Consider the following 25,930-nt stretch of genomic DNA (forward strand, 5'->3'; position numbering starts at 1 on the left):
AGTAGTTTCCAAGAATGAAGGGTGTGTCTGTACTCTGTAGTGGCTCTAGCGGTATTGGTTCAAGGATGAGAAAGGAGCCTTAATTGACTGGAAATCTGAGCCATCAGATTAGCTTTCCTTCATTTCCAACATCCTCTCCTGATCATGTGCCGATCCTCACGGAAAATATCACCACCAAAGCATGTGTAATTTCACAAGAGGCTAGAAATGACGTTGATGATGTCTTGAGAACAAAAACTTTCCCTTTCCCTCAGGGCACTTTATAGAAAGAAAACATCACATCTATCCTTTGCTCAGCAGGAAAGATGCATGCCTAGGAGAATGTAGCTGGATCAAGCTGTTCTTCAGACTGTCATAAGACAGTTCATGAAGCTGTAGTTGGATTTGTTTGTACAGTAACGGTACAAAAAATGGAGCAATGCCTGAAAAGGAAAAAAAATCTGGAAGTAGAGAAGTCGGATGTCATACCTCTAAGATGTCCAAAGGACACCACTGCGCCTTCCCATCTACTCCACTGGTTGCAAAGATAGTTAAAATGGCAAAGAAGCAGGTCACAGAAACTGACTGCAGTTTATTGGTCCCACAGGTCCTGGCTCTCATTTGATTTATAATAAATCTGAAACCACCACTCAAACTTAGACAAGGTCTTGTTCTGCATAGTCTCTATGATATGCTAGTTAAGTACCAGATGTGCTACTGACATTGCAGCAAAAATAATAATAATAAAAAAAATCTATGGATCTACATGGCTGGAAATTTGAATACCATAGTTACAAAAGATGCATAAAGTCAATGTCTTCTAAGATGAAGGATATTTTTTAATTCCTTCACATTTTTGTGTGTTTTCATGGATCCCCAGAGAAGTGATTTTAAGAAGGCATGATCATCTTTGATTTTTTGTCCCTATGTGTGCTCCTCTACAGGTGTGTGCACACACCTGTGCACTTTAGATCAGAGATTTATTTTTTTTGGTCAGGGAGGGGCAGACCCACCATTGCTCAAGTTCCTTTTCAACCATCTATGGCTAGTGATGGGTTGTCACAGTGTGCGGTATCTAGCTTTCATAGTTTCACTCCTCTGATGGTTAGAAACCTTGATCTAATTTCAATCCTATACTTCTTGTTGGCCACTTTATATCCATTTGTTCTTGTGGCAACAACCAGTCCTTAACTTAAATAACTCCTCTCCCTCCCTGGTATTTATCCTTCCTATGCACTTATAGAAAGCAATCATATCTCTTTGGTAGTCAATGCCGTTAATGAGAGAAGTGGACTGCATTGATCCAGATCAGCCTCTCATGATACAGAACTTAAATGCTTGGACTTTTTTGGCCTTAAGAGTTACTCTTTGGGCAGTCCACAATTCAGAGTTGTCCTCTGTCATGCTTTGATGGCAAAAGCATGACTTTATCAATTACAGCATATACTCATATTGATTATTTGCCTCAAGACCAGAAGAAACTATTTCAGGCTCTCCAGATGATTGCCAAAGCTTCTCTGCAGGTTTCTCTCCATGCAGCTGACACAAATTGTTCTTGGCAATTGCTATAGTCATGCATCAAGCTGTGTCTGCAATCCTCTGTTCTCCGCACAGAGGTCCAAAATACAGTGGAGGATCTTGCTTTCAAAGAGCCCAAGCTCTTCAGTGATACAAAAGACAAACCCCTTCACTCACTGAAGAACTGTGGGGGACCCTGCAATCTCTTGGCAGCTACATCCTTACAATGAAGAGAACTATAGCAAGTTGTAGATGGCCCAATGGTCTTGCTCAGTCACGTGTCAAACGTCCCAAAGACCAGTTGGAACCACATAGGAAGAGCTCCAGATTCCACAAAAAGAAGCTGTCATCTGTGTTACTTCTGCCGGTCACTTTTCCCAAGCAACCATTTTTATCCCTTGGTTGAGGGTCATGAATGTCCCAATATTTTGGATCTTGTGCAGCACCACAGAGAGAAAGAAGGGATGCCAGATTTCCACTTAAGAACTATTACAATGAGCTTCAGGATGCATTTTAGAATGTTACGAAGTGTCTGGAATCCATCCCCCTACTTAGGATGAATGTCCATTCTATTGGGGCACAATGCACCTCTACAGCCATACTTAAGAACATACTCATTGCAGACAGTTGTTTATGCATATTTTCCCAGCACTGTGCTATCATGCATTTTTCCAGGGCAGATGCAGCCTTTTGGTGAGACTGGTCTCCAGACTGTACTGAATCTGCCTCCTCAGAATGCCGTTCCATAGTTCATGGATGGCTTTTGAGTCACCTGAAGTAGAGCTCCTATCGGGACAATAACTTGGAGGAGGAGGTTACTTGTAGTGCTGTTTTGTCTCTGTGGGTGTTCCACTACCTGCCAACCTTCCTCTCTGTGTCTGGAGTTCTTCCAGCAACTGGAGCAGCAGTAGTTCCATCCTTCCCTATTATACCCTCACAGTGGAGCACAAGGATATGTAAGATGAAGGCACAGACCCCTGGGTAGGGGCCTAGCAAATTCACTTCTGGGGAAAAATGCATCACGGACCATGAAATCTGATCTTCCGTATGAAATCTGTTTTTTCGTGTGTGTACTTTTCCTCCTAGACTATACAGATTTCATGAGGGAGAGCAGCATTCTCACACTAGGGGTCCTGACCCAGAAAGAGGTTGTGGGGCAGGAGTTGTGGGGGGTGTTGTAATGTTATTTGTTGCGGGGGGGTTGTGGTATTGTCACCCTTACATCAGCACTGCTGCCTGCAGAGCTGAGTGACCAGAGAGTGGTGACTGCTGGCTGAGGACCCCGCTCTGTAGGCAGCAATGCAGAAATAAGAATGGCAAAACCATACTGTGCCATCCTTACTTATGTGTTGCTGCTAACGGCGGCGCTGCCTTCAGAACTGGGCTCCCAGCCAGCAGCTGCCACTCTCTGACTGCCCGCTGCCTGCAGCAGTGCCGAAGTAAGGGTGGCGATACCATGACCCCCTCCACAATAACCTTGTGACCTCCCCATGACTCCCTACAGTTACAACGTTATACAATTTCAGATTTAAATATCTGAAATCATGAAACTTATGCTTTTTAAATTTTGACCAAAATGGACCGTGAATTTAGTAAGGCCTTATCCATGGGGAATGCTGACAAAAAATCTTTGAAATCACACAACTGCGTACACACACCGGAAGTGGAGCACCAATAAGGACAAAACATCTGTACGAACTCCAGTTACTGTATTAATAGGTGAGCCTGCCTTTCTCCAATCCTGAGTATCTCACAATAGCAAGCCAAGAAGGTTATTGATCCTACCTGCAATTTTAAAAAAAAAATCTTGGATCTTCCATATGTAACAGCAGGATCCTCACTAGGAGAATTTTCAGTGTAACCATAACAGTGTGACTGAGAAAATTAAGTATTACTATAAAAAAGATCATACTTTTTTGCAAATGAATTCTTTTGAAGTAGTTTTAATTAAAAATAAAGTTTAGATAATTAATATTTTTTCAAATTTGGAAGCTGCTATTCTGGAAGATCAGCAAAGAGTCCTGTGGCACCTTATAGACTAACAGCATCCGACGAAGTGGGTATTCACCCACGAAAGTTTATGCTCCAATACCTCTCATAGTCTATAAGGTGCTACAGGACTGTTTGCTGTTTTTACAGATCCAGATTAACACAGCTACCCCTCTGATTCTGGAAGATGGTGCTAGTGGCAGTTTGTAAGGCCAGGCATCAGTCCATAAGACCTTCTCTGTCTCCTTTCAAGGGAGAAAGGGGCTTCCTATTTTTTGACTGTCAGGCATAAAGGTTTCAAGAAAAAAATTCACAGGTAGGTCTGATTTTACCACCACCAACTCTCTGTTAGTGAGAGAGTCTTTCATCCAGCAGGTGTTATTGCGTAGGAGAAGCTCAAATCTCAAAGCCTAAGGGATGTACTTGACCTACAGTAAACTAATTTTTGCTTCATTGTCAGATTGTGCTGATTTTTTTTACTTGGACGTAGACAGTGATAAATGGCAGACGAAAGCTTGTTAGAGAAGAAACAGGACTCTGAATGTGTTTTGTCTCTGTAAATTTTATAATTTGGGCAGCATCCTTAGCACTGGGTAATGGTCTTAAACAGTATTAAGTCACTTAACTTTGGCAGTGGCTGCTGCTACTTCCAGCTTCTCACATTGCTACTGCTTATGGAGGTGGGCGGTAGGCCCCCTTGTGTTATAGTTTCATAGTTCCAGTGCGACATGGCTGTTAAGAGATCATGTTTGTGGACAGACAGATGTTTCTTTGGAGATGACACAGGCTTGGATAGAGGGTGACAAAATCCATATCTGATAGGAAAGGTCTAAACTTCTTTACAAAGCAAAGATGAAAATGCAGACGTTTTCACCGCTGCTATCTGGATGTATGCAAGTGAGTTAACAAAATTCTTAGGTGATGAGCCTGGAGAAAGAGAAATTGTGAAGATATCATCTCTGCTAGTTCTTCTGGTCTTTTTTACAGCTAACCAACATCTTTCTGATCCAGACTAGCTTCACGCAGTTAGCTGTCACCCAGTTGTAGCCATATACTTGGAAAACAAGTACTCAGGCCATCTCACTACCTCTCCTAGTAGTACTGAATTGGTAGGGTAGCATTATGGAATCTTGGATGAATTATCTAAATCAAGCTTCTGCTCTTCTCAGGACCAAAAGAATTTAAGAGCCATTTCTGTGCCATATTCAAACGTAAACCCACACTGAAAACAGTTGGGGAAGACTGGATTAAATGGATACTAAATGATGCTAGAACTGCCTCACCACAACCTGAAATACACAGTTCTTGCACCAAGGAGTTGATAGTCTAAGCAGATCTTCAACAATAATGGACCCTCCAGTCTATTCAAAACTGTGAAAAATGCTGTGAAAACGACGTTTGTCTGACTCCACAACAATGTTGAACTCTCTTATGTCCTTTCACAGACTCCCTGTTATTGTCTCCTCAAGATGAAGGAAGCAACAGTCTGAACGTGACAAAAAGTGTAAGCCTCACCATCCCCATTCTCTCATCACATCTCAAAAACAGAATTTATAACATGACCAGCTGTAGGCATGAGCCATAATCTACATGGATTATTCCTATGGTTTTTTAGAGCAGCTATGGAACAATACAGAAAAGCCATCCGCAGTCACCCAAAATAATTAGCAACTGATTCTTTCCTCTGTGTCCTCCTTAGTCACCTTCAAAAAAATGCGTGGTACAGAAGAGAATCCTAGCAATGCTCCCACTTTCTCTCTCTTGATCTATAAGCAAGAAGACCAGATGCTTGCATAAATCCAATTTTAGTGTGAGAGACTGCCTACATTTCTGATTTAATAAAACCAGGAGAACCACTCTAGCTTGCTGATCCTCGCGTTGCTCGTGCTAGATCCATCTACAGACAATTGGACAAATAGGCATACAGAGTAATCCAGTCAGGTTTCATCTACAATTTTAAATAACTGATTATGTCTTTAAAAATTTACTAGACACCTACTAGCTAAAGGACTGAATCCAACTAGCTGAAGGCAGATATGTAAGAGAAGAAGGTTGGGAAGAAGCATCAATAAGGTCTAATGGTAACATCTTAATCCTTATTGCAGCCTCTCAGCAACACTGAATTGATAATCCATAGAGTGCATGAATAAGGACTGCATGCAGGCTACAAATACCATATAAAACAATAAACCCCATCAACCAGTAAATCCTAATCAGAGGACATCCGTCAGAAATTACTCCTCCAGACCCAGTTCCCATTCCTATTTGGCATCTCCCACATAACTTCCTTCCTGTTAAATCTGTCCTAATCTCCCGTGTATCCATACCCTTTTCTCTCCACCCTTTTTTGCCAGAGTCCTAGATGAGCCACATTTGGATATGAGTAATAAGGTGTGGTCTCTATTCTTCTCTAAGAAACTCGGGCAGGAATTTAACGTCAGGCCATCTTAACATTAGTGAAGGTTGCAATGGCTAGAAAGAAGATTGCCAGTCCCTTTCCATGCAAAAACTGCTTGACCACCTTTTTTGCTTGTTTGAGGCCAACTTAGACGAAATCCTCCCAGATACATTGAACAGCTCTTTTGTCCTATTGTGACCTAGTTGAAGGTAGACTCTTTTCTCTGCAACTTCTTGTCAAGTCTGTAGGGGCTTGAAACTTCTTCAGCTTCCTGTTATAAAACCTTCTGTGTCATAAAAAGTTATTCTGATCTTGACAAAACTGAAGGAAAAGTTCTTTTTGAGCCATTCAGCTCTTTTGAGCTTAATTTTTTTTCATGTAAGTTCATTTTCCTAGCCTCAGTAACTTCATCTTGTGGAGTAAATGAGCTGCAGGCCCTCATGACTTCTCTGGACGGTGTCAGAGTTCCATCTTAGTGAGCCCATCAGCTTTCCCACATTATTCTTATACTTTGATGCCCACCTCAGGGAGGCCCCTGGCCACTGGATGTGAAAATGTCTTTGGAATTCTTACTTGGAGCAGTCTAAAGCAGTTAGAAATTCCAACCGTTATTTTGTTTCTTAATCTGCTGGTTAATGCTGTTAACAAAAGTTCTAGTGGATGTCTAAGTTCATTTCATATTGCTATTACCTGGCTGGCCTGAACTAAAAGTCTGGGTAAAGAGTTGGTTGATCAGAGGCAAGGTTACTGCCTGCCCGGATCCAGAGTGTTCATAGACATATTTTAAGCCAATTATGTGGTCTCTCCTCACAGATTTACAATGCATTATTGCTTGTCTTCAGCTGCTGGAAGGGAATCCTATTCCAAACACTTTGTTTCAGAACTTATTTCTAAAGTAAAGCGCTCCAACATTCAAAAAAAGGTTTTGTTTACATTTTCCAATATTCCTTATTTGCAGTTTTAGCTTTTAGTTTTTAATACCTGCTTGCTATTGCTATTGACCATGTTGCTGCTTGTTACAACTTTGCTCTCATTTTAACTTTAGGGAAGATACCTCAAGCTTTTTACTCTCCACGGTGAGAATCTTCCAGAGGTTATAGTTTTCCCTCTGTGAAGATTATCAATTTGTGGAGTTTTATCTCATCTCTCTGCCTACCCTCAGAGTTTAAAGGTTACCCTTTTTATGTTAAAAGCTGCAAAGAGTCCTGTGGCACTCTATAGACTAACAGACGTATTGGAGCATGAGCTTTCGTGGGTGAATACCCACTTTGTCCTTCCATCTGATAAAGTGGGCATTCACCTACAAAAGCTCATGCTCCAATACGTCTGTTAGTCTATAAGGTGCCACAGGACTCTTTTTGCTGCTTTTACAGATCCAGACTAACACAGCTACCCTTCTGATACTTGACACCTTTTTTATGTTTTTTCCTCTTATATCTTGTCTGGTTTTTTTTTTTTTTTCTTCTGACACTGAGGTGAAGCTGGGAAAATCCATCTTGCAGTAAAAACTGAAAATTCAGGAAAGAATTGAGTATTTTAAAAGCTAAAAAACAAAAACAAAACAAACCCTACATTTCAGGTCTTGTTTTGCAAAATACAAAAAGATTTGTGACAACTGAAAGTATGGGCTGTAGGGCAAGTAAAGTTTTTAGTTTCAGGGACCCACCAGATGAATGTTCATTTAGAATACCTTGTTGGGAAATTCTAATAGTAATGAATTAGGTTTAATGGATGATATACATGCTATATAATATTTTTATATAGACTTTTATAATCTACCTCATGACAAGCTGCTGCTTATATCCAAAATTATCGGGATTCTACTCTTAAGTATACATTGATTTTGTAAATAGTAAACTGTAAATTGACATCTTAATTGTCCAATCAAGTCATTGAAGTTAGATCATATAGATAGTTCATTCAAAAATATTTAAAAAAATTAAGTTTGCAAAGTGAAGTATTCAGGTTTGGAAATTCATAATACTGCCCCTTTGTGTATATGAATTAGAGTGCAGTCCTCAACTCTCTCACTGTACTTCTCCAGGAGTGGTTGTTTGTTTGTTTTTTTTATTCTCACTATTCCGTGTTAGTCCGTTAAGCTGTTTGCACACAATCTAAACACCACAGTGAACTGGGCAAAGAGAATCCATGCCTTGTTCGCTACAAAACTCTGCTTTCTTCGCCACCCTATGCATGCACTGAATCAAATTGTGTCCTGCAGTAGAAAATGTATTACACTATGCATAAAAAGCGATTCTGGTTATGGAGGAACACCTTAACGATTACATTTGCTGATTTATGAATGCTGCATGTTGTTATCCTCCATGTTCTTTTAACATTTAACCATAGACCATGAATATACTGAAAATGTGTTTACACAATATGCCGACACACTTACTTTCGTAGGGTAGGTTTGTTGCCTGTGTTTATGTAGGAAGACTTTTTTCAGGTTTTTTGGGGTCTTTCATTTAGAGGTTTATCCTTTCATGTATATTGTGTTTTTTTTCTTTCAATCTGCAGATAAGCCTTTGAAGAAGCGAAAACAAGATTCTTATCCACAGGAGGCTGGGGGTGCTACTGGAGGAAATAGACCAGCTTCTCAGGAGACAGGTTCTGCAGGAAATGGGTCAAGGCCAGCATTGATGGTTAGTATTGATCTTCAGCAAGCAGGACGAGTGGACTCTCAGGCAACTGTAACTCAGGACTCAGACACCATCAAAAAGCCTGAAGAAATAAAACAGTGTAATGATGGATCTATTTTTATTCCCCAAGAAGACCCTGTTGGAGTTCTTAAACTTAAACCTGAAAACCATCCTGAAACCTTTAGGAAAAAGTCAGATTCTGAGTGTCAAAAGACAGATATTCAACAAAATGAGAGCAAACAGACAGAAGTGCAACAAAGTGAAAGCAAATGGTTGGAAAGTAAACACAATGAAAGCAAACAGATAGAAGCTAAACATGAAAGTAAGCATGACAGCAGACCAATGGATGTGAAACAAAATGAAAGCAGACCGATGGAAACAAAACAAAACGAGAACAGACAGGTGGATGTGAAACAAAATGAGAGCAAACAAAATAATGGCAAACAGGAAATAAGACAAAGGCCCGAAACACCAAAACAGAAGATTGAAGGTAGGCCTGAAACACCAAAACAGAAGAATGAAGGTAGGCCCGAAACACCAAAACATAGACATGATAATAGAAGAGATTCTAGTAAACCATCTTCAGAGAAGAAACCTGAAATATCTAAACATAAACAGGAAATTAAATCTGATCCCTCCAGGGTAAAATCTGAAAGTAGATTAGATCCAACAAAACAAAGACCAGATGGACGTTCAATTCCTGAGACTCCAAGGCGTGACCATGATAGCCTTAAACAAAAATCTGAGGATAGGGGTGAATCAGAGAGATATAAGGGAGATCCATCCAAGATCAGAAGACCTGAATATTTGAGATCCTCAAGCAAAAGTGAGCATGACTCCAAACATGGGATTAAATCTGATAGTTCAAAAACTGAGAAACTAGAAAGAAAACATAGACATGAGTCTGGTGAGTCAAGGGAGAGGTTCTCTTCTGGGGAACAGAAATCAAGACCAGACAGTCCTCGTATTAAACAGGAAAGCAAAGGAGATTCTAGTAAATCAAGACTTGATAAACCTGGTTTTAAATCACCCAACAGCAAGGATGAACGAAGGACAGATGGTAATAAGAGTAAAATGGATAGCAATAAACCACACACTGACAATAAGGCAGAGTTTCCCAGTTATTTGTTGGGGGGACGATCTGGTGCATTGAAACATTTTGTGATTCCAAAAATCAAGCGTGATAAAGATGGCAATGTCACTCAGGAGCCAAGGAAAAGTGAAATTAAGGGTGAACAAAAGGACAAAGTGGAGAAGATTGGGCTAGTAGAAGATCTCAATAAAGGTGCTAAGCCTGTAGTCGTTCTGCAAAAGCTTTCTTTGGATGATGTACAAAAATTTATTAAAGACAGAGAAGATAAATCAAGGAGCTCTTGTTTTAAACCCAACAAGAACAAGTCATCCAAATCAAATAAAGGTAAGACTCTTTTAAGGTTAATTTGTATTACATTTAGTAAGTTCCCTCTCTTCTTACATTTTTTAATATTGCTATTGATAGAAATTGAATAAATATTTTTTAAATTTGAGCTAATTGAATGGCACTAACTAATTATTTCTATGATTACATGAGTTGTTTCCATTTGACTCTGTATAATCTCAGTTATGCAATGGCTTGTCAATATTAGAAATCTTTCATTGGTGGGACTACATTGATTTATTTACCCCTTGTGCAAATCCCTAATGTAGAGACACTTAAACCATTTTAAATCGTGCATAGATATGGTATAAATATAATTTAAACTGGTTTAAGTGCCTCTACATTAGGGATTTGCAGTGGGGTAAATAAATCACTCTAGTTACACCAGTACAAAACACACACGTATAATCCAGCCCTAGGACGTTTTTACTATTGCTGGAATCTGTAGCTTCTTAAAAAATGAATGGAATGATATGATTCAGTAGGGACACCTAGTTGAATTGGGCAAAGCCATCTATCCAATCTACACTATAAATGAGTATTGCAGGAGCCCACATACTATTACATGGTTGTCCCCCAATATGCTTAAAGCAGCGTGGTTGTTTTAACATATTAGCCTTGAGCCTTTAGCTCAATTTGGAGACAGTATTGTCTGTCTGATCCCATCTATTTTGAAAGACGGAAGATAGTTTAACTGATATATAACTTGATCTGCTGACATAGTTGAATTCGTAGTGTAGACAGAATCTTACTTGATGTAGCTTGTATGTCATTCAGTGTTTTTAGGTGGGTGATTTTTGTGTTGAATTAACACTTAATTTATAAGAATGACCAAATTTGTTTTAGCACTCGTCTAGACGATAAACATAACTCCACATTGTGAAAGCTACCTTGCCATCAAGTTAAAAATTATGGTTTTAAGTGTTTAGATGTTAAATGAATGTAAAACTTGTAGAAGAATCATAATGTGTCAACATCTATAAATCTGTCCGGCCACAAAATAAGGATAAATCAACTGTGTGGCGGAAGAGGCTTTCAAATACATATGAGCCCATAGCTGCTTAAATAGCTAACATCATATCTACTTGCTCACAGATTTGACATTTAGACATTTTTTATAAAGTTGCCTCGATTCAGTAAGATGCTCTTTGTGTGTTGTGCGTGTGTGTGTACATAAGTGTGGAGATATGTGATAAATTTATCACATGGTTTTATAGTTTGTCATGCACCTTTCACTGCTACACCTAATCTCTGCTCACAATTTATTTTAGATCTCCAAATCTCTGAGCAGCTCAAAACACCAATTATATTTTTTTAAAAATGTTCTCATCTCCAAAATGTGAAATTCACTCCTGCTTCCCCACACAATTATCTTACTGGGCTTTAGGACTGGATCTTGCAACAATAACACCTGTCTAGAAATGAAAAATCACAATTTTGTGTGTCTCATCTCAGGAGCCTACAAGATTATAAATGGGAGCTTTATACCATTGATGAAGGAATATTCTATGCTTTCTGATGGGATCCAGCACTACCCTTGGAAGGGCCTAAGACAGTGGACTTTGAAATCATAATTTTGTCATGTATAGAAGATCTATTTTAGATAATTTTTAGAGGTTCTTGCACCCGCTGAGCCCTATGCAGTTTATGTATACCAATATATTAATATTTTTAAAATATTCCTAAAATAGATTTTCTGTAATATGTGGCATGTAGAGAACACATGGTCGCTAAAGGTTGTAATGGCACTTTTTAGTGATGATTAAATTGCCCGTTTAGAAATTAATGGCTTTTCCATACATGGGCAATGCATTCATCTCAAACTCTTGCTGATAGAACTTAAACTACCTCTTTTTATAGTCCAAAAATAGAAACACATGCAATATATTGTCACTTAGATATATTTCAAAAGTGAAAATGTTTTTTTCTGGTAGTGGGGGAAAATGTCAATCCTTAAATTAGCATCTGTCAGTTTTTTCAGTTTTGTTTCTAGAATCCATATTCTTACAGTATTGGAAATAAGCTCTAAGGAGAGACTGTAGTTAAAGTAACTAGATTTCTTTTATAAACCTTGTGACAAGTGGCGATCCACATTTTTGAGAAACTGCCTTTGCAGTTCAAATTTTGCATGTGTGTTCTGTTTTGACATTTGAAAATCTTCTAGACAATCTGTTTCCATGATGTGTGCAGGACTGCCCAAGGGTGTGGGGTGGGGGAGTGTGGGGCTGAGTGGGGCACTTTGCCCCGGGCCCCACAGGCGCCCCCATGAGAATATAGTATTCTATAGTATTGCAACTTTTTTTTATAGAAGGGGCCCCCAAAATTGCTTTGCCTCGGGCCCCTTGAATCTTCTGGGTGGCCCTGGATATGTGATGCTGAACAATTTGGTGTAATTTGAAAACACTCAAAACTAGAGCTAAAAGTCTCACTTGGCAGCTGCTGACTGAAGATTCTGCCTAACCAGTGTGAAAAACACTTGTGCCATTTCCCCAAAACTACTGCTTCTCCAATTTAAAGGAATTTATTGTTGTGTTTATTTTGTACAATATTTAATTTTGAAACTTTGTCAAACATTCTTATAAGTGTAACTTTCTATAGCACTCTTGCTTTTTGTTTATTCCTTACTTTCCTGCATGGTTTCACTCAGCCTTTTTCTCTTCTATCATATAATAGGTTGTGGTGAGTCTTTTCCAGTGTTGTCTTTAATGTCCGTTTTCTTTTTCCCCACTAACTTTCATCTATTTCTCTTACTTTTCCCTCATGGTGTTCTGCACCTCCTTCCCCATATTTTCCTTCTCCTTTCTTCTTCCACTCCTGCTGCCCAAGAAACCTCTCATAGGCCTGTCTATGCACACAGGTTGCTCTGGTTTAATTTTTAACCAAATTTTGTTTACTGCTGCAAAACCCTATATAGATACTCATTCTGTTTGATTGGTTAATTTTGATTTAACTTAAATTTGTTTCTAATCAACTTAAGCTGACCTAAAAAAAACCTGGTTTCAACTGAAATAAGTGTCCAAACAGCTTTTAGCAGAAGTCAAATTAAATCCATTTAAAAATCACAACTTTAGTTACGCTGGTGCAATTTTGCATCTAAACAAATCCTTAGTGGCATGCAGATGTTTCTGCATCAGTCTTTCTCTTTGCTTCACAGCCATCCCTGGTACACGGGCTTGTGAAATTTTACCAGACACCTAACAGAGGAATAAGCCTGTTAGTCAAAGAATTAAAAAATATGGGCATTGCTGGGAAAGAGGAGAGGTTCCTTGGATTCTCTAACAAGTTGTTATCCTGAACCTTGATTTGGGATCACTGTTTTCATATAGGCCTCTAGGTAGTAGGCATTAATAAATTTGAATCATCCCTCAATCCCCTCCGGCTGTTTGAAGGAAGAAGGAACATTTTCTCTGTTCCGTTCACAGATTGAATGTTTTTCTAAAAGATATGCTCCAACTCAACTAGAAGTTCTGGGCTTGATGCAGGCATCGCTTGGTGAACCTCCATGACCTGTGTTATTGGAGTCATAATAAATTACTATAATCTCTTCTGGTCTTAAAATCTGTGAGTCACTCATCCTCCCCATTCTACTCCAAAGCCTCTTACTGCAAAGGTGGGTTGTGTGGAGGTCTCTGATACTCTTTTTTCTCCTCAGATTTCTGGCTGCAGTGAGTGGGTTATATCTGCAGTCCTTCCTCTACCCAGACTCCAATTCTTAGTTCTCTCCAGTGAATAGCTCCAGTGTCTGCCTCTGTTTCTGCTCCTAGCTGTGTCAGTCAGCTGCAGCATGAAATTGAGCTGATTCTTGTCAGTTTCCTGGCTACTCATAGAATTTGAAAAGGAGGAGTTTTCTCTCTACAGCAGCTTGCCAAAATAAAGAGCAGCCACAGAGGAAATGGAACTGTCTGCAGACTTAGGAAGATATTGGTGAATTCACTCAGTTCATGTTTGAAAGATGGTCTTTGCCACCACAACAAAAATAAATGTAATTATTTTTAAATGGAGACTTCAGTTCTGTAGAAGCTGATGCTGGCTGACAAAAGCTTCCGACTCTCCATAGGACAAATGGGATTTTTTTCTTTTTCCTTTTTTTTTTTTTTGGAGACTTGTGTAGAATACCTTTTTTGGGTCTTGTCATATTGCACATGAGCTTGCCTTAAAAATTTTAGTGGTTTCACCAGAGAACCTTTGACAAAGTCTAGTGCAGAGTACCATTTCTCATATTTAGACAGATCATTTTAGGATTAATCAGCATGGATATTTGTACTGAATGCTGTCAGATTCTGGCTAGATCTACAAAGGGGATTTTAGTCACTCCCCAGAAGTTTCTGTCAACACACGCTGTTAATGCTCTGTGCAGCTGTTCTGTGACTGTGTAAAAATGGCGTCATCTTACTTAAAGCTGCTCCTTAAGTGTATTCTTCCTACAGAAGCAACTAATTTTTTTTTTTAACTGATACATATTGTCACTAACACTGCAGAGCCAATATTATACTTATAGAATCACCGAACTGGAAGGGACCTCGAGAGGTCATCTAGTCCAGTCCCCTGCACTCAAGGCAGGACCAAGTATGGCAACTGCTCACTTAACATTGTAGTTATGTTCCTAAAAAATGAGACTTTAAGCGAAACGATGTTAAGCGAATCCAATTTTCTCATAAGAATTAATATAAATATGGGGGATTAAGTTCCAGGGAAATTTTTTTTCACCAGACAGAAAAAGATATATTGTATAGATATACACGCAGTATACGTTTTAAATAATTTGACACTGTTCACAGCTATGATGATTGTGAAGCTTGGTTGAGGTGGTGAAGTTAGAGAGTGGAAGAGGGAGGGATATTTCCCAGGGAATGCCTTGCTGCTAAATGATGAACTAGCACTCAGCTGAGCCCTCAAGGGTTAACACGTTAATGTAGCCTCTCACACAAGGCAATGTGAAGGAGGCATAGCAGATAGACAGACACACACCTTGTTTGTGGGGGAGAGAGAGAGAGAGAGATGCACACTGCCCCTTTAAGTAAGCTGACCCACTCTTATGTGCATTGTCTTTTTAAGTGGATCAGGAAGTTGAGACAGCAGCTGCTGCCCCAAACTCTCTCTCTCTCTCTTTGTTGGTGTCCCCTCCCTGCTCTATATGGAGAAGGGGTAAGTGGGGTGCAGGAGCATGGGGGTGGGGGGCACCGTGACATTAGCGCCCCCCCTTCCCCTCCTGCACAGCAAGCAGGAGTCTCTGGGAGCAGCTCCAAGGCAGAAGGCAGGAGCAGCACATGGCAGTTGGGGAGGACAGGGACAGCTGAACTGCTGGCAATTGATAGCCTGAGGGGTAGCTGCAGCACAGGGAGCTGATGGGAGGCTGCTGGTCCACCCTGGTTACAAGCCCCCACCAGCTAGCTGCAACAGGCTGCTCTTTCTGCAAGCAGTGGACAAAGCAGGCAATGGCCAATGACGTTAGAAGAGAGCACTGCACAACTTTAAACGAGCATGTTCCCTTATTGATCAGCAACGAAACAAGGTTAACCAGAACTACTTTAAGTGAGGAGTTACTGTATTATCTAGACCATCCCTGACACGTGTTTGTTCAACCTGCTCTTAAAAATCCCTAATGATGGAGATTCCACAGTCTCCTTAGGCAATTTATTCCAGTGCTTAACCACTCTGACAGGAAGTTTTTCCTAATGTCCAACCTAAACCGTCCTTGCTGCAATTTAAGCCCATTGCTTCTTATCCTATCCTCATATGTTAAGAAGAACAGTTTTTCTCCCTCCTCCTTGTAACAACCTTTTATGTACTTGAAAACTGTTATGTCCCCTCTGTCTTCTCTTCTCCATTCTAAACAAACCCAGTTTTTTCAATCTTCCCTCATAGATCATGTTTTGTAGACCTTTAATCATTTTTGTTGCTCTTTTCTGGATGTCATGGTATAAATCCCCACTCTGAACCTTAGCGTCCAAAAGATGGGGTACCAGCATGAATCCCCCTAAGCTTAATTACCAGCTTAGATCTTGTAGTGCTGCCACCAACCAGGGCTTGCAGTGCCTGGTAAACTCTGGTCCCCCCCAAAACCTTCCCAGAGGACCCCAAGACCCAGACCCCTGGATCTTACACAAGGAAAGTAAACCCTTTCCCCCACCATTGCCTCTCCCAGGCTTTCCCTCCCTGGGTTACCCTGGAAGATCACTGTGATTCAAAGTCCTTGAATCTTAAAACAGAGGAATGCACCTTTCCCCCTCCTCTTTTTCCCTCCCCAAGAGGTAATACTGATTCAAGCTCCGTGAGTTTAAAACAGAGAGATTCCACCTCTCCCCCCCCACTTCTCTCTCCCTATCTATCTCCCACCAATTCCCTGGTGACTACAGACTCAATTCCCTTGAGCCTCAACAAGGGGAAAAAATCAATCAGGTCTTAAAAAGAAAAAACTTTTAATAAAAGTAAGAAAAAAAGTAAAAGTTGTCACTGTAATTTAGATGGTAAATGTTACAGGGTCTTTTAGCTTATAGACACTAGAGAGGAGCCTTCCCCCCAGCACAAATACACATTAAAATCATTCCAGCAAAATACACATTTGCAAATAAAGAAAACAATCAAAAGGACTAAACCGCCTTTGTACTTATACTCTCTATTTGAACAGAAAATTAGAGAGCCTGTAGGTACCTCTGGTTACTCTCAGAATCCAGAGAGAACAACAGACAAACAAACAACACAAAACAAAGACTTCCCTCCACCGAGATTTGAAAGTATCTTGTCTTCTGATTGGTCCTCTGGTCAGGTGGTCCAGGGTCACTGCTTGTAACCCTTTACAGGTGAAAGAGACATTAACCCTTAACTATCTGTTTATGACACTGGACTTTCTCCAATTTGTCCACATCTTTCCTGAAATGTACTTGTGTGTCATCATCAAAATTATTTTGAAATTGCAAACAGTTACATCTGTTCAAACCTGTTGATGGAAATGGAACTATCTTGGTGTCAGTAGAGGTATACTTTGGCCTCCAGAACATTTAATTAAAGAAGTAAAGAATCCTGCTTGATTTTTGAATCCCATATAGAGTTTTCAGAACATGTAGTCTAAGCACGATTCATATGATAATTGGCAGGCTGGAGTAATGCACTCCATGGTCCTAGGCATAAGCTGTCATGGGCTCCCTGTGGCTGTGCCCCACACTGTGGCCCTGCTGAAGACCTTCTCTCCCAGTGAGGCAGAGGTAGTGGTTTCTGCTCCCACAAATGGTAGCAGTGGAATCCCAAATACCTACCCCAGCATCCGGGGTATATCTGTGTTGTGGCTAAGTGAGCTTGGCATGTTTCATTCTCTTCCTGCTCTTCCCACACTGTTCTCTGGTTGGGTCAGGAGAGTCCTTCACTGCTTCCATGAGATCTTCTTAGCATATGCCTCAGGTGGCACATGACCAGGATTCAGCGCTGAATTTTGTCTTCTGGTTGGATCATTAGCTTCCCCAGCTTGGGCTGGGTACTGATGGGGAGTGCAATGTGAACACTGATCCATGCCCCCCTTTCATGAGATGTATGGGGCAGTTCACATTTATAACATAACTGGGAAGGAGTAGTGAGGGAACTGAAAGGTATTAATGCCACAGTTAAGAAGTCTTGCAATTTTTTTGTGAATTATAGCTATTTGCATGAAGCTGGCAGCGTTTGTAAATTCCATGAGAAAAACAGAGTTCATGGAATTTATAAAATGTATAAGTACATCTGGTTGAGCTTTTAAGTCCTATAAGTTTGATAGTTATGGTTCAGGAAGCTCCAATGGTGAAACTGGAACGCTATTCAATGCTGTGAAACCGTTATCTAGAATGCTTGGAAGTTACAGAAGTTTGAGTTATTATTTTGATGAGTGTAGTGTTTGAAGGAGCCTTTATAAACATTAGACTATACGAGCAGAGCTGCAGACCCTTTGGGATTTATGGCAGATACAACTTTCATTTGGTATAATAATAGAAAGAGGCTTCGAACAAGGTCCTGTTCAATGTTGCATTCAATGGGCCAGGTCCTCAGTTGGCATAAACAGGTATTGCTCTATTGATTAAACCAGCTGAGAGTCATGTCCATTGTTCTAAAAGGCTCCCCTGGCATCTAGAAAAAACTTGGAGCATGTGGGACTGTAATGGGGTCAGCACCCACCTTTCACGAGCGCCCTCTTTTCTCTGACTGATATATCTGTGGTCAGTCTTTTTTCGTGGTGGCACCTGCCTCTCATGGGCAGCCCCCTTTGGTTGGGTGTGAGCCTGCTTTTTTTGGGGAGGGGAGGGGGTCTTATATCACGGTGGCACCTGCCTCTCGTAAGCATCCCCCCGGCTGCTGGTTCTCTCAGCTGGTCTTCGGCAGCTTTCCCTGGGTGCAGTTCTGCCCAGTGAGTTCTCTGCAGTGAGCTGTCTGTGGCCTGCTGCTCATTTAGCCAGCCAGGCACCCGGTCCTCCCTCGTCAAGCTCCACACAGCAACTGATGGCTCTGCTCTGCTGCTTGCCTTTTATCTGGCCCTTTTGGCCCCTTATTGGTCTCTCTGGCAGCTCCTCTGGCTGCTTTTCTGCAGCCACTGTAAGCTGCCTGGAGGACTTTTCGTTGCTCTACTCTGGGGCAGAGTGATGCAGGGCCACAAGGCCCCCAGCAGGGGGCCTCAGGACCTAGTCCACCCTGCCACATGCCTCCCCCTTCAGACAGGTTTGAGGCGGTGGTTCTTCCCCCCAGTCTTCTCTCATGCCCCTATTAGTCAGGGTGTACTCCACTGGGGCTGCCTCTGCCTCTGGCTCTCTGTGGGCTCTGGCTCTGCCCAATAAATAATTAAAAACTTGCCTGTTTCTGTGGCTGCCTCTGGCCCTGGCCCTCTTTCGGCCTCTGCCTGTGGCTTCATTGTCTTACTGCTTTTGCCTCTGCCTCTCCCTTCCTTTGGCCTCTGCCTCTGCCTTCACTATTTAGTTGCTGCCACTGCCTGTTCTTCGGGCTCGGGCTCTGGCTCTGGCCTCACGCAATAAAACAGTTAAAAGCTTGCAGTAAAACAGTGAATTCTGACTTAGTTCCCTTTAGACTAGGTTGATCCGAAGATCCCACTTCTAGTACCATAATGTAACCGGGTCAGCACCCACCTCTTGCAAGTGCCCCCTTTTCTCTAGCCGATATACCTGTAATCACAGTCTTTTTGGGGGGGAGGCACCTGCCTCTCATGGGCAGCACACTTTGGTTGGTCGGGTGTGAGCATGCTTTTCTTTTTTTGGTCTTACATCAGGGTGGCACCTGCCTCTCTCAAACACCCCCTGGCCGTTGGGGGTCTCAGCTGGTCTTGAGAGGTTTTCTTGGGCTCAGTTCTGGCCTTTGGGCTCTCTGCAGTGAGCTGTCCATGGCCTGCTGTTCATCTAGTGAAACAGGCACTCATGCCTCCCTCATGAAGCTCCACACAGCAACTGAAGACTCTGCTCTGCTACTTGCTTTTTTGTCTGGCCCTTCTGGCTCCGTATTGGCCGCTCTAGCAGCTCCTCTAATTGGCCGCTCTTCTGCAGCCACTCTAGGCTGCCTGGAGGATTTCTCACTGCTCTACTCTGGGGCAGGGTGATGCAGGGCTACAAGGCCTCCAGCAGGGGCCCTGACACAAGGACTATAAGAAAATTCACAATTAAAAGTTTTAAATTAGTTAAATTCGTATATTAAATATACAGGTATTCAAAACAGCATTACTAGAATGCTGTAATTAGGGGGAAATATCTTCTTTGCTTTTTCAACTTCTGAATAGGATAGAAATACAGTTATGTGACTTTGTAATAACATGCATTTTTTTTTAATTCTAGCGCAAGCAGAGATACAGTTCTAATTCAGTTTTATCCTAGGCTTTGCTCTGTCTGGGTTGTGTTGAACAGGTTCATCATCTGAAAAATTTCCCAAATGTGTTAGCCGGAAGTTGACACACAAAGTGGGAGGAACCTTAAAAAGAATTCATCACTTGCTAGAACTCTGCATGGGACTTATTAAAATTCTGCTCCCATCCCACCCCACAATACCTACTCCCACCCATTACTGCACTGTTTCTTGCATTTTTGTCCCCCTCCTACCCACAAAAACCTTAAATCCCACAAATTCTGCAAGAGAGATTCCCCCATGCTACTTTAAAAAAAAATGGTTTATCTATATATAAATGAAATTCAGGCGCAATTTTTATGTGGTAAACTGATGAGAGATTTAGTGTTTTCCCACACGTTACTGCAATCTGTTTTTTTTGCCCCTCCCAATCCCACCAGCACTCACTCACTCATGCCCGTCACCTCAATCGGGGTATGGGCCGCCAGCAACAGGTCTCCAGAATCCTCTATCCTGGGCCATTCGTTCTAACTGGTTCCAGATATAGCCCGTTTTTTTGCTATCAGCCTGAAGGTCACGTCGCCAGGTGTTTCTTGGACGGCCTCTTTTCCGCTTGCCCTGAGGGTTCCACCGCAGTGCCTGTCTGGTGGTGATAGTTGGCTGCTTGTGTCAACAACTCTCCTGTCAACAGTCGTCTCTGCCCCGCTTGCGTCCATCTTGTCTCGCTAATGCCTAATAGGGTCAGGTTGTTGCTCCTCATCTCTGCTGCGACCTGCGCCGTCTCTCTTGACTCGTACATGGTCCTTACGTTCCATGTGCCTATGGTAATCCTCCTGGTTGCAAGAAGGGTAATTGGCTTAGTGGCTTCCTCACGGCTTTTACCACCCAGCGTCATGCATCTTCGAGTTGAAGATCGTTCTTTTTCCAGGGTAAAAGTCTCTGTTGTCTCTATTGTTGGCGTTTCTGTAGCAGGTTGATTTTTTTACGGGGTGGAGTTGCTAGCCCCACGCCCAACCCTCCTCCTTTATCCTGACATGGGACAGGCAAATGACCCCAAAGGACCTCTCTGGTGGACTTAATCCCACCAGCAACAACATACATTTTACCTGCTCCCGCTATTATGGTAGTAGGGCCTGCAGAATCCCAGTCTCACTACAGGACTTGACCACTTTCCACTCCCAGGATTTATACTAACATAGTGCTCTGGAAGCTTCATCTTTTGTATGCCCATTCCTTAGCAAATATCAGATAAACTTGTAACCCCCTTGGTTGTCAGATGTAAGAAGACATACACAATCCCTCTCTCTCTCATCTTAGTTTGCTGCTGCAAAGAGGAGAGGTCTGTTACCTCACCCCTCTCTCCATGTCCAGTCTACCGTGAGTTGTGTGAGTTGTCTTCTATTTTTTTCTTCTCCACTCCAGCGAGTGCCTTGGCTACTGCGCCAAGTATTCTCTAAGCTGCAAAAGAGTGAAATTGACATTATGCTCATCTATTTCTGAACACAGCCCTGAAACTAACTGGATTATTATAAATTTTATTCATCTCCTTGAGAACAAAAATAGAATAACACATGGACTGTCCTTTTGCAGAGTCAAAAAGTCAGCACTTAATTGGTTCTCATTTGAAAGGTTATCTTTGCAGATATCAATGTTAGAAACTTGTAGTCTAATTTTTCAGAGATGCTAAGCACTCACAAATCTGGTAGAAGTGAACACCTCTGAAAATGAAGCCATGTATTTAGATTTCTGAATGTTGGATGTACTTGCTTACTTTTAGACATTCATGATTGGAGAAATGTGCCTTTTTTTTTTTTTTTTTAGTGAAAGTTTACATTCAGCAGAAGTTGAATTAATGTGAGGAAAAAGTTATGGAACTACTTCAATCAAGGCATAATTTCACTTTCTGCTTTGAAAACAATATCATTCAAAGAGGATTTATGGCTCAAATTTTAATTTGTTTTTATAACACAGGGCATGACAAATCTCTGGGTCACATCAATTACAAAATCAAAACTTCCATATTGGTAAAAAAGATACTAAGCATTACATTTGTGCACAAAACAAAACAATCCCCCCCCCCCCCCCGCACCACACTTATCAAATAAAAACAAAATTTCAAATTAATCATAGTTGGTCATGAATCTGCCAACAGTGTCTCTACAGTTCAGGAATAGTGATAATAGTGAAGGTCAGGTTCACACAAAATAATATGATCAATTGTTCACAGAATTATTGAATTAGTTTCACAAGGCATTGAAATTATTTGGGTCTCCAATGCTACTTCATTTTAAACAGAGTACTATTATATGATTTTGCACTTCATATTTTTCTTTCAAAGATCTCAAAGCATTTGTCAAAAGTGTGTTGTACTAGCCTCATTTTAGAAATAGGTAAAGGTGAGAAGTTCAGAAAAGGACACTAAGGAATAAAAACCACCTTGTGGAAATGATTCCTAGTCGTGTACTTCGATTACTAATCAAAACTGTCTCACTGCCTCCATTGGCTTCCACTATATGTGGCCGCTGGTACAAAAGAGCTCATGCTGTGCTATAGCTGAGGTTTTTCATTGCTTTCTAGTTAAAGGCCTGCTATTCTAAATGCTCTAAAATCTGCATCTTTATCCAGATTGCCTTGAAATTTGCTGTATCTTATGGGGGTGTGTGATAGTTATTGGTTTAAGTTTAGGGTCAGTTGAGCAAGAGCTCTCCAAGATACAGTCCCCTAAACAACCCAACATTTTACAAAATCACCTGGTTCTTCTAACTTTTTTTGAACATACTGGGGACTAAAACTATGATTTTAATCATCCCCCAACTGATTTTAGTCATTTGATATTAGGCATGAAGGAGGTAATGTTGGACGAGTGGGAGCAGCTCTGAGCTGTGGTAGGGTAGTCTGAGCTGTTGGGGAGTTTATGGGAGGTCAGAGCAATGAGGGGGAGTGTTGGAACAGTGCAGGGAAGAGTGGGGTGGAAGGTAGGGAATCAGAGCTGTGCAGTGGGGGATGTTGAGGTGACTTCAATTCTGTCCTCTCCAGAAACCCACATCCATCAATCACAGGCACTAATCTGCCCCTCATCACTGTAATATCTGAGCACCTCAGTCTTCAGTGTATTTATCTTCACAATAGCTATTATTCCCATATTACAGACGAAGAACTGAGACAGAAACAAATGTCTCGTCTACATGGGAAGCAGTATCAATATTAGATGAGGTGTGACTTTGTTCTGCTATAGTTACCAGCTTATCTCCCTGTGTAGACACTCTTTTTCTGGTGTCAAGACTGTCTTTCTTCAGTTTAGGTTATGTTGCTTTGAAAATGGTTTAAGAAATGAGAGAGAAAAAAACCCCATTCTTATTGAGAAATAAACATCCGCAGAGAACGTTATGGCAATATTATGATCTCTATAACTTCCTTTGTAGACAAAACCTAAGTGCCTTGCCCAAAGTCCAGGAATTGTATCCAGATCCTCTCACGTTCCAGGTTAGTGTCCTAACCACAGGACAGTGGTTCCTCTGATGTGGTCCCATGTCTGTCCCCCTTCAAAAATGTCTCCACTGACTCCATGCAAGTCCCTGGACTGTTTCTGTGTCCTTACCCTAGCTCCTTAACATGCAGGTCCCAGGCTGATGCCTGCTTCTCCATGGGCAGAAGGACTGAGGTGGGAGAATCAGTGGGCTGGACAGGCAGAAGACGAGATAAGGAGATGATGCAAGAGTAGTGGAAGGACAAACATGCAACCACTACACTACATTCTATGCCTAGAATAATCAGTGGCATAGAGGCAGTGGAGTGGGGAAGATGAGTTGTGGTATGTGCAAATACTGAGAAACTATTTTTTTAAAAAACAAGGCAATTAAATGCCTTAAAACTTTATTAAAACAGAGTTAAAGTTGCACGGTAGAGCCTTGTGAAGAGTGACTAAACTTAAACCTTTGAAAACCAGGAAATGAAGAGTTAAGATTCACATGAGCCCCACAATGCAACTTTGCTTTTGCCCTCTTTAGGCATACCCCAACACATTAATAGCGCATGTACTAGCACTCTGTCCTCACAGATGCTACAGAACACATTGCAAACGAAACACATGTGCACTGAAGGACCAAGTCTAACACCTTCTATCTGCTAAGGCAAAATTCGGGTTTATGTCAGGTGTAGTAAACAGGAGCCACCTGCACCTGGCCAACATTCAAACACTAACCTTACTCCACGCAAATAACACCAGACTCATTAAATATTATCACCCCTTCACCTTTGTGCTGAGGATTTCTTCTGAGACATTGCCTTTTATTTTCCTGTCACTAAACCCTGGAAACCACTGTCACCGGGCTGCTGATAATTCCCATGGCAAGAAGGACACCCTTATGCACTTCTACTGACACAGCCTACAAAATTCAGTGCTCAAATGAGGCATCCTTGATCCCTCGTATTCCATATGTGTTTCTCTTCATATTGTAGCCAGGCTGCTTCTTCTAATCCCTTATCCATTCAGTACAGCTACGCCTAACATAGTGAACGCAACTGGAGTGCAGGTCGATAAATGCTGGAATTCGAATCTGTGGAAGAGAGTACAAGCAATGGCACATTGGCTTAATCCTTTCTCGTATCTACTAATTATAAATTCATAGATGTTAAGACTAGAAGGGACAGTAGACCATCTAGTCTGATAACTTGCGTATCTCAGGCTAGAGAATTTCATCCAGTTACACCTGTACTGAGCCTGTTAACTTGTGATTGACTAAAACATCTTTTAGTAAATCTTGATTTGAAGGCATTCGAAGATGGAGAATCCATTCTCCTTGATGGTTTGTTAATCTTTACACCACCCTTATGGAGCCATTCCTAGTGTTTGTTGCCATCTCCAGCTGGTAAAGTTAAAGTTGCATTGCAAGGGTAGCATATGTCTTAACTCTTCATTTCCTGGTTCATAGTGGTTTAAATTTAGCCACACTGTATTCTGGGATGTCACAATGCACTACTGGGCAACCTTACCTCTGGATTAACTAAGTTTGGGGGCATTTAATTGTACAATAGGCTTTTAGTCTTTTGTAGTTAAAATAAAGATTCCAACAGACAAAATGCTATACCGTGAAAGACTTCTGATCGTATTATTGGATAGTGTAAATAAAGGAAGGTGAGGGAACCAATTTACTTTTTTTTCAGGTTGTAAAAATAAATGCAAATACCATAACATTTCTCAGAATAAAATCAACTGATAATTTGTATTATTAATTTAGATGATCAACTAGGTAGGGGAAGGTATTTTAATTAAAATTAAAGGTGTTTTTTGTAATTACAGGTACAAGCTGAAATTGTTTATGTGAATCTAAGAATTTTAGGGAAAAAAGTTATTCTGGAAAAGCGTAACAAGATGTCTTTTTTTGATCACTGAACTCGGGGACTTGTCAGGTTTCTTGCATGAATTTATTTTTAAAGTAATTTTTTAATATTAACTGTCAAAGCTTTTAATATACATTTGAACCCTCAGACTGAAGCTGTTTTAGAGCACTTTTTCAGAAAAAGTACATATTTTGTATGCCAACCTCCCTACATACTTTTCTAGTATTCCTGATTACAGTATTATTTAATTGTGGATCACAGAAATGTTGTTTTAACTAGGAAATATTATATTTGGATCTGCAAAACTTTATCGTGTTTCACAGACAAGGTTAAAACACCCATCCTGTTTGTACTGTAGAACTGAAATACGCTTTAACCATGTTGGGGGCAACAATGTTCTCACAGGGTTCACCAATGTGTGTGATTATGATGTGGTTAGGACTTTACGAGGTCCCGTAGTAAATTGTTCTAAAGAGTACACCAGTGTATTAATTTTTGCTAAGTGTGAAAAGTGATGGATTGTATCTGACAACATATCTATTCAGAATTTTTTTGTTTACAATGCTGTACAGTAAAATACATATACATAAAATGTCTTTATATTTTAAAATGTGAAGATTCCTAAGTATTAAGTATAAAGTATCTTGGTAAAATTATGACGTTTCATTATGATTATTTTGATTGTTACAAATATATTGTAGTGTACAAATATAAAAAAGGATTAACATACTTGGTAGCTAATATCTTAAAGGCACTTCATCAACGTATCCTAGTCAATTTCCAAACTTAAATGGAATTTCAGGTAATTCACCTGCCCCTGTTGCCCCCTGCGAATTTTTGTGGGTT

The 25,930-nt window shown here is 40.8% G+C and overlaps 1 protein-coding gene across 4 annotated transcripts in view; it reads left to right on the top strand.

The window, feature by feature from the left end:
• NIPBL (NIPBL cohesin loading factor) overlaps positions 1-25,930 on the top strand; it is a 309,341-nt gene that overhangs the window by 172,167 nt on the left and 111,244 nt on the right. For all 4 annotated transcript variants that reach the window (XM_050943765.1, XM_050943763.1, XM_050943764.1 and 1 more), the window contains one exon: positions 8,405-9,943. In XM_050943765.1, coding sequence (XP_050799722.1) covers positions 8,405-9,943 — 1,539 coding nt within the window. The remainder of the gene's footprint in view (positions 1-8,404; positions 9,944-25,930) is intronic.

Source organism: Gopherus flavomarginatus, chromosome 3 (assembly GCF_025201925.1).
Source record: "Gopherus flavomarginatus isolate rGopFla2 chromosome 3, rGopFla2.mat.asm, whole genome shotgun sequence".
Lineage (NCBI taxonomy): Eukaryota > Metazoa > Chordata > Testudines > Testudinidae > Gopherus > Gopherus flavomarginatus.